The 13,944-nt window shown below is 35.1% G+C and overlaps 3 protein-coding genes across 4 annotated transcripts; 2 read left to right on the forward strand and 1 right to left on the reverse strand.

Annotated features, from left to right (window-relative positions):
* Positions 1-1,235: 1,235 nt before the first annotated feature.
* On the forward strand, positions 1,236-9,037 carry prd1 (pruning defect 1). 2 transcript variants are annotated; one of them, XM_069049002.1, is made up of 8 exons: positions 1,236-1,390; positions 1,655-4,085; positions 4,138-4,518; positions 6,991-7,145; positions 7,196-7,415; positions 7,467-7,691; positions 7,750-7,872; positions 7,931-9,037. In XM_069049002.1, the coding sequence occupies exons 2-8, from the start codon at positions 1,662-1,664 to the stop codon at positions 8,051-8,053; spliced, it is 3,651 nt and encodes a 1,216-aa protein (XP_068905103.1). In that variant the 5' UTR covers positions 1,236-1,390; positions 1,655-1,661; the 3' UTR covers positions 8,054-9,037. The 2 variants fall into 2 exon arrangements, with proteins under 2 accessions (XP_068905103.1, XP_068905104.1); XM_069049003.1 differs by lacking the exon at positions 1,236-1,390 and having other exon boundaries at positions 1,509-4,085.
* A 1-nt stretch (position 9,038) lies between these two features.
* On the reverse strand, positions 9,039-10,109 carry mRpL47 (mitochondrial ribosomal protein L47). The gene is made up of 5 exons (XM_069049015.1): positions 9,970-10,109; positions 9,752-9,913; positions 9,471-9,704; positions 9,281-9,421; positions 9,039-9,230 (listed from the first exon to the last, which is right to left on the reverse strand). Exons 1-5 carry the CDS (start codon positions 10,068-10,070, stop codon positions 9,089-9,091), a joined length of 780 nt encoding a protein of 259 aa, XP_068905116.1. The 5' UTR covers positions 10,071-10,109; the 3' UTR covers positions 9,039-9,088.
* Positions 10,110-10,247: 138 nt separating this feature from the next.
* Positions 10,248-13,625, forward strand: LOC138131796 (cilia- and flagella-associated protein 69-like). The gene is made up of 12 exons (XM_069049004.1): positions 10,248-10,415; positions 10,476-10,908; positions 10,962-11,175; positions 11,228-11,364; positions 11,424-11,563; positions 11,614-11,789; positions 11,839-11,990; positions 12,044-12,348; positions 12,458-12,856; positions 12,911-13,114; positions 13,165-13,374; positions 13,423-13,625. Exons 1-12 carry the CDS (start codon positions 10,248-10,250, stop codon positions 13,576-13,578), a joined length of 2,694 nt encoding a protein of 897 aa, XP_068905105.1. The 3' UTR covers positions 13,579-13,625.
* Positions 13,626-13,944: the final 319 nt, after the last annotated feature.

Below are 13,944 nucleotides of genomic sequence, written 5' to 3' on the forward strand. Positions count from 1 at the left end.
ACAATAACAGTAACATCATTAGAATGTTTCAACATCCTGTAGTTTGCAATAATCAATTGAAGAAAAAAATTAGTTAGTTATGTTAATACATAATAGGAGTAACATAACTATTAAAACGTCTTTTTTCAAATGAGTTGTAAGGAATGTACAAAACATATTTAGTCATTTAAAAGAGAAAAAAAAAATAAAAATTAGGAAGCATTAACACAATCTACACATTTAATATTTTTTATTAAATTGTGACAAGTAGTAAATATGTAAGGATGAATAAACTTATAAAAACTCATAATGAAGCTTGTATTTTACCTACTTAAATAACGTATATGAACGTATATTATTTTCATTCTGTGATTTTGTTTTTTTTTTTGTGATTTCATAATACATATAAGAAAAATAGTGTCATGAAAGTATAAGGAAAGTATAAGAGGACCTTATTAACAACCTTTTACCTAATATTTTTAATTGAATAATATGTGCCGTAACTACAATGACATCTCGTATCCGGCTGACATTTTTCTTACAAATTATAGATTCTTACGTCTTGTAAAAACGCCCTTCATGTGTGCGCCCCATTTTAACATGTTTTTGCTGTTAACTCATCGTCACAATTAACTGTAGCTGCCTACTTATGTATAGTAATTAAGTTATTATTGTATTATTGTATTATCCTGTTTCTTGTAGGGTTTTCTTTTCAGTATTTTTCTTTGTATTTTCTGATACGATATTACGTTAGATTTGTGTATCCTTTTTATGGACTGTATGGTCTGTTGGGAAATATATTATTATTATTATTAATTGTTGATATATTTAAAAGGGACTAGGACCTACTTATTATCGGAAACGTAATTTAAAAAATTATACATATTAATATAATTAAGAAACTGAAACTTTTCACCAATACTACTGCAATTTATTTATTTTTAAAACGAATATTCTCTACGTTATATATTTATTTAATAATATAATGTTTAAAATTTTTGAATTTTAAGTCACTTTTATTTCTAATGTTATACGCTGTAGCCTTCATTTTTTATAGTATTTAACAAACAATAGTTAATTGCATAATCTTTCGCCAATCACCCTGCCTTGTACAGCATCCTTTGTGTTTTACAGCTACTTTTACTTTTATAACCATTTACGGAGCCTCCCCCGCACTTTCTCAATTCTCCAGTACGGTCCTGTTCAAAATGTGAAAATCAATGTGCGTTCGAAACGTCAAAATGACAGCGAACGCATGCTCAAAGTGTCATTAGTAGGTACACAGCAGCCTCTAAAAAAATAAATGAAATGACGTTTTACGTGTTATGTGCACTTTACGCAAAAGGGCGATGAAAACTCATTAAAGGAAGCAGCAAGAATACTTTTCGTCAAGGACAATAATAATAACAAGGTAACGATTTCTCTCTCTTTTTTTAACACCGAATGATTCATCCATCATATGTGCTTGTTTATTTTCGTGCCATCTGCGTTAGTATTTTTTACGGTAGTAGAATAAGGTCATTCATATATTTAACCGGCGGACAACTTCGCAATTCGTGTCCTATTCTAGTGTCAATCAACGCTTCAAATCAGTGTGTGTTGGTGTACATTAAGAAATCAATAATTCATTTTAGGGTGTAATGAAACTCCACTAGTTCTGCTTTTACAATTGCAGCAACACAATGGAAATCCAGGACATCGTCGAATTTGATAACAAGCACAAAATCTCTCAACATGATTCAGAAATTAAAAAGCAGAACAGTCAGGAATTGCAAATGACATCCAGTACAACGTCAAGTTTAGCTTCACCGGGAGATTCAGGGGTTCAATTATTGGACAGTGAAAGTGAAGTCACTTCTGTGATGTCCGTGAGCGGAATTGGTTGTGATATTGATAACATACCTAGTCTAGAACATGATTTAGTTGAGAAAAAAGACATGGTCAAAGAAAAGGACATTTTGCTACGTACTGAAGAGCTGAACTGGAAAAATATCCAAAAAAATGAAGCAATAGATCACAACAAGGACAATAAACAAACAGGACAAGAGCAGCTGATAAAAAGTGATACAACAAATCAAAATTTAAACCAACTCAACTTTAGTCAAATTTCAAAATCAGTACCAAATTATTTTGACAAGTTTGAACTTGCAAGTGAGTCCACTTTCATCAAGTGTTCTTTAGAGAAGTCCAAAAAAGAAGTTTTAAATAAGTCACTTAGTGATGAAGTGTTCGAAATGGAACATCCAATTAAAGATTTGCAAGAGAAACCTCCCGAAAGTGACTTGATGAATGTCTCTTTGAACAGCTATGAATTGTTGGACTACACTCTACAAAACAAATTGGTCACAAATGTCGAAAACGTTGATCAGATGCATGTCAGCATGTCAGAAGAAGTTAATGAAAATTTGAAGATAAATTTACATAATTCGGAAAGCGCCGTTTTACCCATAGTAGAGGATGTCCCCGTTGTTGAAAAGCCGGTCGAAGAACAGATAGTATTCCGAAGACAGCGTAAGAAAAAATCAAAATCTGACACTCCAAAAAAACGGGTTTCATTCCATGAAGACATATTAAACAGCACAAAAATCGATGATATTCACATTAATCACGGGTTCATAACTCACGAGCCGGACGTGTCTTTGAGCTTTTTCCAAAGAGGTTTTGTGCGTAAACCTGACGTGATTAAAGGGCGCTACAGTTGGGCAGCAGAGGGTGATGCCCCCTATTACGAGAAAGCGCCAACTGAAAGAGAAATCAAATCGGATCTGTACATTCAACATAATACTCGATTTTCGTCGACTTCGTCGAGCTCGACCGGAAGCATGTCCAGTTCGATCGACGAAGACAGCGAAGAGAACTGCGTGAAGAAAGAACCAACACTGAAACAACCCAAATCTAGTTGTCTGAAGAAGACCAACCACTCGAAAAAATATATCGATACGAACATTGTTCAGGAGGAGACGAATCGGAAGAGGAGATCTGACAGTAACTTATTGGACACGAATATTTTCGGCAGCTTGAAGAACATTTTGAACTTCTCGACTTCGGTTCCGTTAGCGGAAAGAGGTGTGCCCGAGGGTCAGGAAGACTTCGCCATATACTCTTCATCGCACGAATCGAACAGGCGCAAGTCCTGCACGAATCTGACCTTCAAGGGGTTTGAACCGCTCGAAGTTCTACCGTTACCGGTCAAGAAAACCGACAAACCAAACGTGTCAAGTAACAAAACGAATCTCAAACTGACCGCGAGCGAAGGATTTTATCCGAATTACCCGAGCAACCAGAACTTGCCGGCGAACGTGATAGTCTGCGACAGCAACGTTTACGAACACAAGGGGATCAGCTATTCGTACGAATATGACAAGTTCCAGAAGTCGTTCGAGCAACAGAACAAGCCGAAGAGCTCGACCGTCTACCAGATGATTTTGAAAGAATTCAATTTTTTTCGTAAGAAGGCCAAAGAGCCCGAGAAAGAGTTGCCGGACGACTTTGAGATAGTCTCGAGTGCGAACCCGCCGGTCCGCGAAAAAAGCGACAGTATTGAGGAAGTACAAGAAGCGGAGTACAAGAGCCCAAAAAACTCCGTCAGTAAATACGCGTCGAGCACAAAAATGGACTGGTCCGATAACGAGACGATTTCTGACATGTCCTCGGAAAACGTAGGCGGGCGACATCTTCACTCCCCAAAACGAAAAGTCAGCAGGACTAACCACTATTCTCTCAGCCCGTTCAAGATGGCACCTTCCGAGTCCTCCAGAAGCGATCAGGAGGGCAGTCTGGTCACCAGCAAGAGTTTGCAAAATCTGAAACCATCCACTTCCAAAACCTCTCTAATCAATCGATTTTTGCGTAACGTTACCCTCAAGAAGATGCTAGATGTTAAAGCACAAAACAAGCAAAAGAATCGCAAGAAATATCTGGGACTGTACGTGAAAGATTTCAAATTCGAGTACAAGGGCAAGGACGAAGTGGACGAAGCTCTGGAAAGGGAAATCCTCAGAGGCAAAGAGATCTGTCAGAAGAATTCGGACGACGTAGTCGACAAAAAATTCGTGATCCAGTTGAAGAAAGAGATATTCAGGAGTCGGTTAGAGCGGCTCTTGAGGGTAATCGCACACGTACTGGTTTAAATTTTTTTGTATGGTGTTTTATTGTCAGGTGTTCCCGGTGAGAAGTGCTTATTCGACGAACGGCGACAGCAAACCCTTGCTGTTGATACTGACTGACTCCACTTTGTACATTACGGGGGTCAAACTGGGCAATTCTCTGTGCAATCATTTTGTTTTACCTTATACTGAGCTCAACACGATTTTAGTAGGCCCGAGTGCACAAACCATACACTTATCTAATTACGACAAAGACATGCAGTGCATCATCACTACAGGTTGTTCGAAAATAACCGGCGATCTTGTCGGATCGCTGGAAATTGCAATGAGACGAGATATAAGCAAACCACGGTTGCCAGCCGTTAAAAACCTAAGTATGAGAGACATGGCGAACTTGAGGAGGGCAATTTGCAAACAAACTTCTGTGGACAAGGTAAGGTTATCGGGAATTATACGGTGCAAACGAAAAAAAATTGAGTAAGCCATGACAATCATGGTTCAGTTGGCAGCACTAGTTTAAATATTGTATTTGACAACCGTCAAGTTAAACAACTTAACCATGACAGTCATGGCTTACTCGATTTACATATATTTTTTTGGTCGCATGGTAGGTTCGATTTTGGCCAGGAAAGGTTTTTTTAATGTGAAACATCCGTTAAATTCTCCAGTCTAGGAACAAAAATAAAATAAAACCCAATATTGTTACATTTAAAAAAAGTACAAAATGTAAGAATTCACTTAAACGTACAAAACTGTGATGCTTCAAGTTACACGTGGCTACAAAAATTGTAGTTTTATGGAAATCTTTGTGGAATTTTAATGTGAATTTACATTTTTAGAAAGTCGAATCTTGTAATTAAATGCATCTGTTTCAAATTTCTCAATTAGAAATGAAGTTTTCACAAAAAATATACACAAAGAGAAATTCCGTTTTGAAACAGTTGTGCGACAAAAAAAAAGTCAAAATTTACTTAATTGTGTAATAGTTTCGCACTTGAACGCGAGTAGGATTGAATTGGAAATCCACGTTTCGCGATACGTCTCAAAAATAAGTACATTAAGTTTAATTGGTAATGGAACTCGATAATAGCAACAATATATTTAAATATATTTTTCCTAAACCTTGAAGTTATCTAATTAAAATTATTAAAAGATTTGGCACAAATTTCGTTACAAGCGAAGAACAAAAAACAAATACATACAAGAAAACTTTCACTTGTTTCTTGCGTACAACGGCTAATTGCTGCGCCCGTTGATGTGACCTATAAGGGTGGAAGAGAAAAAAGAGAATCATATGGTATTATAGATATTAAATGAAAACAATTTTAATAATAAATATTTTAAACTGACCCTAATGAATCACCCATACCTAGGATAATGACAAAATGTGTCCTAAAAGTAGTGTATTAATCCGTAAAAATTCTCATGAAGTAATCAGAGTAATCAGTAATCACTAATCATTAGTTAAAGTGACCCCCGTTATTGTCAATACAATAATGAAGGCGTCGAATAAATGTGGCAGCATCTCCATCCTTTCTCTTAAAACTTCAATTTTATCAATTGACATCGAATATACCTACCTTCATGTACCCCCACAAGAAGAAGTTGCACGGAAATTCTCTGGGCTCGAGGAGTACTCTCACACGCGTCACCATACACTACACAATATCTATGTATTCACAATTCGAAAATAACTGTGCCGTTTTCACGTAAACACCTGCCTTTTGGAGTCGAGTAAAACCAACTAAAAATTTAATTCTCCTACCTCGGCTGCAGAGCGAAAAAACTTTATTCTAAAAACACGATGTTTTACGTTGATTTTACAAAAAACTATTATATCACGGTCACTGTCATTGGGCCAAATAACTAGAAAATAGACAGCTCGTTAATTTATGGGGGGGTAAAATACTAAACTGAAAATTAGATTTCGAAAAAATGGTAGGTACAGTTGCGGCCGTTAAAATCTCAGACAGGAAAGATTTAAACACTCTGTATAAATTCCGAAATTTGATTAGCGTAAACAGGATTTTCATCAAGGATTATAAAGTCAGTGTCAGTATTTGACATATTAGGTCAGAATCGCGCGTAACTTTTGAAATGCCGCAATTATCTGATTTGCAAAAATGTGTTTGACTGAGGGACGGTGTGAGTATAACAGCCATTGCGAGAGAAATTAATGTGGATAATGTTTGAGTGACATTTCGAGAAACGTCACTTTCAATACCATTTACAAAGCCAAAAGTTTGGCGTTGTCAAAGTGTCTGAGTTTTCAACGGCCGCAACTGTACATAATTTTGTTATTTATTCTTAACGAGATCTGTCACCGGTTTAAATTAATGTACTTATTTCTGAGACACGTTGTACTCATAACTGTGTGAAAAAGTACAATTTAATTCGTTGACCTACACGTTAAATTGTACACAAAAAGTTTCATATTTTTCACTCGTCGAAAAACTAAAACATGGAGTAATTTGCGATTTTCTTGCACAATTTTGTAACATTTAAATCCACTGATTATTTTTTGTTGGAAAAGAAATGAATTAATTTTAATTAATAAAATTGTTTTACTGCATATGACGAAAGATTTGGAAGTAACAAAAACGACTATTAAATTAAATGGTTTACGGTACTCGTGAGAATAAAAAGAAGTTATAGTACTACCACATATTTTTACATCAAGAAGTTTTACGAAATACGTACCGGGACCGAGTGATTTTTTGATAACTTGTGCACATTGTAAAAAAAAACAAGTGTAAGTAGATTACGAGTATTGATTTTTATAAAATTTTTAATAAAAAATATAATTGGGAATCCATCTCTTACAATTTTAAATACTCGTATATTTCAATATTTCCATACAAAGTTCAACAATAACATTTTAAATTTACCATTGTGTAACTTTCAGGAGGAGGAATACTTTTATTATAGCATCGTCAACATTCAAGATTTCAACCCGGACATACCTGAGATCACCCCACTGGGCCCTAACAAGGAGGGACCTCTCATGTTCAAAACATCCGACACTGAGGCTCGATGGGAAACAGCGTACTTCATTCTAAAGTAATATTTTTCGGGTTTCGAAACATTTAAAAAAATGTTTTACCGTTCAGGGCCGGAGTGTTGTACATGCTATCCTCGGCATCGCAGAGGGTCCCGATGAGAGTGTTTCCTCTCATCAACGGTTCCTGTCAAGGTGCCCAACGAGTCTTTAATTGTCCCCGGCCTCACACCTTCCAGTTGATGATCGAGGGGAAAACTTTGCATCTTGCAGCGCCTGACGAGTACGTGGCCAGCGATTGGTTGCAGTGTTTGGTACACGCGGCTAGTGGGGTAAGCACTCAACGCCGATGATGATAGCGGATGTTGTAAAGTGGTTCGTAGGGTTACAACCAAAGAGAAAAAATGTTGACTCAATCTTGTTCTCTTTTGATGACCACTGATCACATTTTGACCGTGAGGGAAGCTTTCCCTTGTACTATTTCGTCTCTGTTACCTTCAAAAAATCAGCATCAACCTATAAAAGGACCTCAAGTATTATCATGTGCCGCTATTGTCGATTTGATAGCGTTTAGATTACCTTCGGCCGAACAGAGTTGGTGCGTGTTGGTAGGTGTTGTGCCGACATTTTTGAATGTTTTGTTAATTATTGTTCGTAAAAATTCAGGAATTCTCGTGTAGAGAAGTTCACGAATGTAGTGGTGACTGGATTTTGTACTTCGCAACAAATGTCGAGCTTGAGAATTTTATATCAACTTTGGAGATTCTTTGGGCTTACAATAATGAAAATGTAAGTAGACAATTTCATTGGCGTTAATGAAATCTTACAAAAGAGAAATCATTGGCAGGGTGATAGTTTTCCATTGAGCACCATACCAGAAACGGACCCTCTTAGTAAGAAATGTGTGGATATTTATACTTCTTTAAAACAGTTATGGCCATCTAACACTGTACATTTGCAGTTTTTGTAGATGTGTAGTTTGTCGGTTTCCAGTCATTTATTTCCAATTTTACTGTATATATACCTGTTTTATTAGTTATTTTTCTTTTTTGTAATAGGATGATATATTTTTGTAGGCGATGAAATAATTCCACATTTATTTTAATATTCTAGTCATTTTCTTTTATTTATTGATATTTATGGATATACGAATGTGATAGGTATTTAAATACTTTTTGTATTAATAATAATCATACCGCGTAATAATGCTTGATAATGTAATACTGCACATGTAGACAAAGCACAGGCTCCTTAGTTGTTAGCATATTATCAAGGTTAGTAATCAGTAAATGTACTTGCAGTATATTGAATATTTAGAAATTTATTCTTCGAGAAAAAGGCTTGGTTGATTTTAAATAGTCGTTCAAGTTGATTTGATTTGAATATTTAGCCGAACTGTGATATTTCGTTACCATTTGAATTTGAAATTCTCCAAGTCTTCTTCGTATTTGAAGAATATGAAGTATTTAAAGGAATCGATCATACTCAAAGATATTAAAATTCTTTCCCCGGGGATTTCCCTGATTTATCTCAAAAATATTATTGATATTTCCAAACTGATTGACAACCTTTCTAAATAGATCAAGTCCATTTAAAAATTTAATTAGAAAATAAATCGTAACCCGTCATAGCTTGGATGGTGCTTTTAACCATTTCCATTAATATTTAGTTAGGTAAATATTTTGGTGCTGTAACGGTAACAAATAAAACTTGTTGAGATTTTTATGAATACATAACATAGTGATATTTAGTTAGATAATTAATTTTTTACGTAAAGATCCGTAACTGTTTACTTTTACTCTTTTTGTTTTGAACTCACAAGTATTTTTTGCTCAGATGGTAGTGTTTTTTTGTATAAACATGAACAAAAATATGTATTTGATCTATTACTTCACTGTATTGATGAATAATAATGTAGTTAAATTATTACTCAATAAAAGAAATTAAAACAAGACTTTTTGCTTTTCATTTTTATTTGAAAACTTTACAATACATCAACATTGACTTATTGTGGCACAAAATGACCTCTGTACTTCCTACTCGCTTTAGCCTTTTCAATGTCAACATCTGGATATTGCTCTCGAAGTGCATCCATGTCCATATTTGGAAATCTCTTTAATAAGCCAATAACATGATTGAAATTACGTCTACAAAATGGACAATAAATTTTAAAATTCCTCCGCAAAAAAAAAATCACCTTTGTTGTTTCTTTTTGGTCAAGTAAAGTTTTTCTCTATATTTTAAAAGGAAAGCTTCAGTATCCTTATTAGGTACATAATCGGGATAATTTTCACGGTGCTTCTTATTCATATACTGGGGTATTAAATGTTGAAACATTCTGTAAAATGCTTTTAAATATACTTCCACAAATATTAATTCAACAATACTTGTAGTAATATCTTATTCCAAATGGACCTGTTTTCAATTTGCCTGGTCTTCCGCCTTTTTCCCCTGTTTCTAGCTCATGATAAGCTGTGTTGCGCTCTTTCACAACTGCTTCTAGATTTTCCATGGAATCTTCAACTTTATCCAGACGCTCAGGGCTTGGAAATAACCGAATTTGATCTTTAGCATCTTGCTCCATTGTCAGTAGCATATTACGCTCTTTCAACAGTACATACCTAAAATACCTAATAAAATCATCAAACACCAGTAATAACATTCTGACCAGAGCTTATGTAAATCAGCATTCGATTTCAATCGGAGTTCTTCTTTTTTCCATGACCGTCCACTTTTTACTTCTGTGGCTCCCCAGTTCTTTGAATCATCAAAAAATTCCATTAGATCATACTTAATTGGAGTAACTGATATATTTCTGGCAGGCACACAGCTTCAATTTTAAAAGTAAGGTTATGTGATAGTTTTCGTTTGAACTATCATAATTACCCATTTAACTTAGTTCTAGTTATGATACTTGATCCGTTTATCAGCGATAATTTGCTAAAACTAATGCCCAGATTCTTTAAATTTGTTATTTTACTAAACATTGTGTTGCTTTATGTCATCTGTCAAACATATCAAAATTTCAAAATGTACCATAATTATACCGGTCGGCTCCAAAAATTAAACAAATTTGACAAATTTTTGGATTTTTTACACGTCAAAATAACTAATTTACACAAGATTAATTCACTTTCAGAAACTGCGAGAACATTAATTATAAAATGGCAAGTGAGGATTATGAACAGAAAAAGGCAAAATGCAAACCAAGAAATCCTTGCATTTTGATCAGAAAATTAGTAGATCTGATGGAACATCCGATTTCGGAACATGCAACTGTCAGACATTTACAGCTTTTAAATGAGTTCTTGAATGCTTCTCATTATGCATTTGTATCCTTTTTGAGGATCGCGAGAAACTTTTTGTACTATTTTCTTTAATTACAAGAACAGTGGCTTAGAGATATAACATATATTATTCGACTATATGAGAATATCGTGAGGAGGCTTGAAACAATATCTGCATATAAGAGACCTTTGGAATGCCTGTTGTATTTCAGCGCTATTCCCCCAATGTTAACAAAAGTTTCTGAAGCTCTGGAATACGCTAGAGATTTTCAGGAGTATTTTTCTGTGTTAGGCTACTTAATCTTGTGTTTGCACGATGACGACTTAAAAAAGTTGGTATTAAATGCAATCAAAAACTTATTGGAACCTAAACCACCCGTCGGTTATTGTTGCGTATCCGTCGAATGCACCAGAGAAGCAGCGGAAAAAAGTCAGCTCCCTGCAATTTTTGCACAGCTTTTGCAAGTCGCAAACGACAATTTATACCCACTTCTGCTGGACGTAATGTATTTAATATGTCAAATATCAACGACCGTTTGTGCGTGGTTGTTATAAAAACGGGGTAAAAAGTGAATGGTAGGTATGTCTTAGGTCAGAAGATTCTAGAAGAAAATGCGCTTGAATATTTACTACAGAGATTTGAACCTACATGGAGAGAACGAAATATCGAAACTAGACCAAAAAATCCATCGTCGTCAGATACCATTCCTCATTTCGAAGATACTTGCACTATCTTATGGAAATTATTGCGAACTGTAGATAGAGACAAAGTAAATGTCAAAGATCCGTCTGTTTTTGCCTTGTGGTAAGAGCTCCATTAAATTTTAACACGAACGTTACTGACCCTACGTTTGAAGGAGTCTTCAGTACGCGTTTCGGTGGTCAAATATCTGTCCCGGCCAACGAGTTAATCGCAATAATATGTCGGCATTGATTTTAAAATTTATGACCACATTCCCTACCATGGGATTTATGGAAAGCGATCTTGCTGATGGTAGACACTATATGATATTTTTTCTCCACTTACATAATGTATTTCTTGTTCCGCAACAGATATAGCAATTATGGCCATGGTAGCCGCGGGTTGCACTTGCCGTTCGAATGTACAACTATTAGACGACAATTTGGATTTTCAATTCAAAAAAATTATCTGGGTTTGTCTGCATTTCTATGGACAAAGTCAGATTGCAGAGGTAAAACTAAGAAGGGTACAGACTTCGAACTTTTATTTAATACGTTTCAGTTGATCAAAGAAAATGAAATAGTGAAAGCTTTCACAAAATGTCTGTTTCAAGAACACACCACGAGAAGAGACCACATCGAAAGATACTGCCAACTTGCAAAAATCATTCTGAAAATAATGCCAAAATTCTTGGAATGGTCGATGGACATGTTTTTTAGTGTAAATGGACCGATAAAGTAAATGCAACAGTTAGTATTGATAACACAAAAAATAAGATAATTTTAGAATTCTACACATTATCGAAGGTTACCTAATCAAGACTTATGATTTACAATTACTTGAAGCTTATATCTACTGTTTGAGTGAAATGGCTCTATTGAATGTTGAGGATGTTACTATTATTTTGGGTGAAAATGATACAGTCGACATTTTAATAAGTGAGTCCTTAAAAGCAAATGCTTTTCTATGAAATACATTTTTGGTAATTTAGTGATTTGTCAAAAACTGCTCAACAGTCCGACTTTATCAACTACACATCAAAAAATTCTAGCACGTAGTTTCTGCGTATTGCAAATTCTTTGCAATGCTGGATACATGTCAAACAACGAAGTCATTAATATTTGTATCAGTTACTTGGATCGTGTGATTCATCCTAACGAAAATGATCCCCTTATTGACGTAAGAGTCACTGCATGTACAGTTCATTTATTATGGGAATGTATTCTTGCGACTCAACAGTTGTACTCTACATTTTTGAAGAAAGGAGGAGTTTACGTCATGTTGGACATCACCGAGGTACTAATATCTGAACGCAACGCAACGAATTAATCTGAGAGCTTTTTGTAAAATCTAGATTTTTCTGTTATACAAAAATGAACTTTAAAATCCTTCTGTACAATTTTAGAAATTCACTTTTCCTGTAAAATCGTTATCCCTTGGGGTACTGGCGGACGTTACCAGAAAATCTTCGTGCATTCCGTACCTGATTACTTGGAGAAAATGCGGTAAAAAGTTACTGCCGATGCTCATGGAAATCTTCAGATGTAAAACTGAAAAGCAGTGTGACACCGCCCTGAAGGTAGAAATGTCTGAAGAAAAGCACAACAATTTCTGGGTGGCCCTTTGCCACGGACAGCAAATCACTTTTCACAAAACCTGCACATCAAAAGCAGAACTTTTGGAAAGTTGTAGGTGCAGGATCCATGCCATATTGCAAGCGCTGAAAGTCAAATTTAAAGAACGCGTGGAGTTGGCAAACGAGCATTATAAACTGTACAATGAAAAATTAAATACCGATGACGACGTGAGAATGTGAAGTTTGCTTCTTCGATCTTTCGTTAGTTGTGGAAATTTTCAGCTGACCATGTTGTTCGCCGAAAATTACTTGTCTCTGAAGATGTGCGAAGGGTGGCTTAGAGTGTCTAAGGAACTACAAAAAGAGGGAATTACTCCGGTTGAAACTGACAATGACTTGTTAATGGAACGAGTTAAGCAGATCCGACAGTGGAAAACGTATATCCAGTACAGAATCGAACTGATCGTTAAAAACGAAAAACAAACTGTGCTTATTTTTATCGCAAAATGGATGGCGATTACGTTTGATTATTTCAGGAACACTTCCATGAACTGGAAACTTACACTACTTTAAAAGAGGCCCGATTGTCAGACGCTTTGGATGGTTTGAAGGATTTGAGTTACATATCTAATTGCACGGAAAGGATGTTCCAAATGCGTAAAAAATTGATCTTGTCACAAGAAGTCGATGCAGTGCGTGTCAAAAATGCAAACTTTCACAGGACAATATGCGATTTGCCATTTACTGTAAGACTTTTAGTAGAGTAAATGAGATTTCTGACCACAGCTTTGTAGAACATCTACAACCAAAGAATCAGCATACAAAGCAATATTATTTATGAGAAAAATGAAGAAAAAATCCCTTTTTCGCCTGTGTCTTTGGAATACGACGATTTACTTCATTCAATAGCGTCACAAGATGACTTGAGTGAATACCAGTTGGAGTGCTGATGTGATTGGATTTTTTATTTATATTTAAATAAATACAAAAACTATCACTGCTTTTCTAAATCATTTTAAGAAATAATTGTTTACATGAAGCTTACATTATGTATGAAAATAACTTTTGAGTATTTTTGAGATTCTGTTTTAAAATTGGAATTATTGCTAGGGAAATACAATTAGAGTTCCACGTAAACAATTTTAATTGACAAAATATATTCATACAATATTATTTACAATAAATACATTGTGATACATTTAGATTAAGTGAAGGGTTAACAATGTGAAATGACTAGAAAATACAGTCTGACATTAATTACCTATTTAGAGACAATACAAAAATTCAAAATAATTTGTGGAGGTTGGAACCAACCT

This window comes from Tenebrio molitor, chromosome 5 (assembly GCF_963966145.1).
Source record: "Tenebrio molitor chromosome 5, icTenMoli1.1, whole genome shotgun sequence".
NCBI lineage: Eukaryota > Metazoa > Arthropoda > Insecta > Coleoptera > Tenebrionidae > Tenebrio > Tenebrio molitor.

Excerpts from the sequence above, each read along its gene's own strand:
- prd1 (XM_069049002.1), top strand. The coding sequence starts at position 1,662 with ATGGAAATCCAGGACATCGTCGAATTTGATAACAAGCACAAAATCTCT. Across the intron at positions 7,416-7,466 it reads TGGTACACGCGGCTAGTGGG|GGTTACAACCAAAGAGAAAA; the intron begins GTAAGCACTCAA and ends AGTGGTTCGTAG. Across the intron at positions 7,692-7,749 it reads AACAGAGTTGGTGCGTGTTG|GAATTCTCGTGTAGAGAAGT; the intron begins GTAGGTGTTGTG and ends GTAAAAATTCAG.
- mRpL47 (XM_069049015.1), bottom strand. The coding sequence starts at position 10,070 with ATGTTTAGTAAAATAACAAATTTAAAGAATCTGGGCATTAGTTTTAGC. Across the intron at positions 9,914-9,969 it reads ACTAGAACTAAGTTAAATGG|CTGTGTGCCTGCCAGAAATA; the intron begins GTAATTATGATA and ends TTAAAATTGAAG. Across the intron at positions 9,422-9,470 it reads GGAATAAGATATTACTACAA|AATGTTTCAACATTTAATAC; the intron begins GTATTGTTGAAT and ends AGCATTTTACAG.
- LOC138131796 (XM_069049004.1), top strand. The coding sequence starts at position 10,248 with ATGGCAAGTGAGGATTATGAACAGAAAAAGGCAAAATGCAAACCAAGA. Across the intron at positions 11,365-11,423 it reads GGAAAGCGATCTTGCTGATG|ATATAGCAATTATGGCCATG; the intron begins GTAGACACTATA and ends GTTCCGCAACAG. Across the intron at positions 11,790-11,838 it reads AGTGTAAATGGACCGATAAA|AATTCTACACATTATCGAAG; the intron begins GTAAATGCAACA and ends AGATAATTTTAG.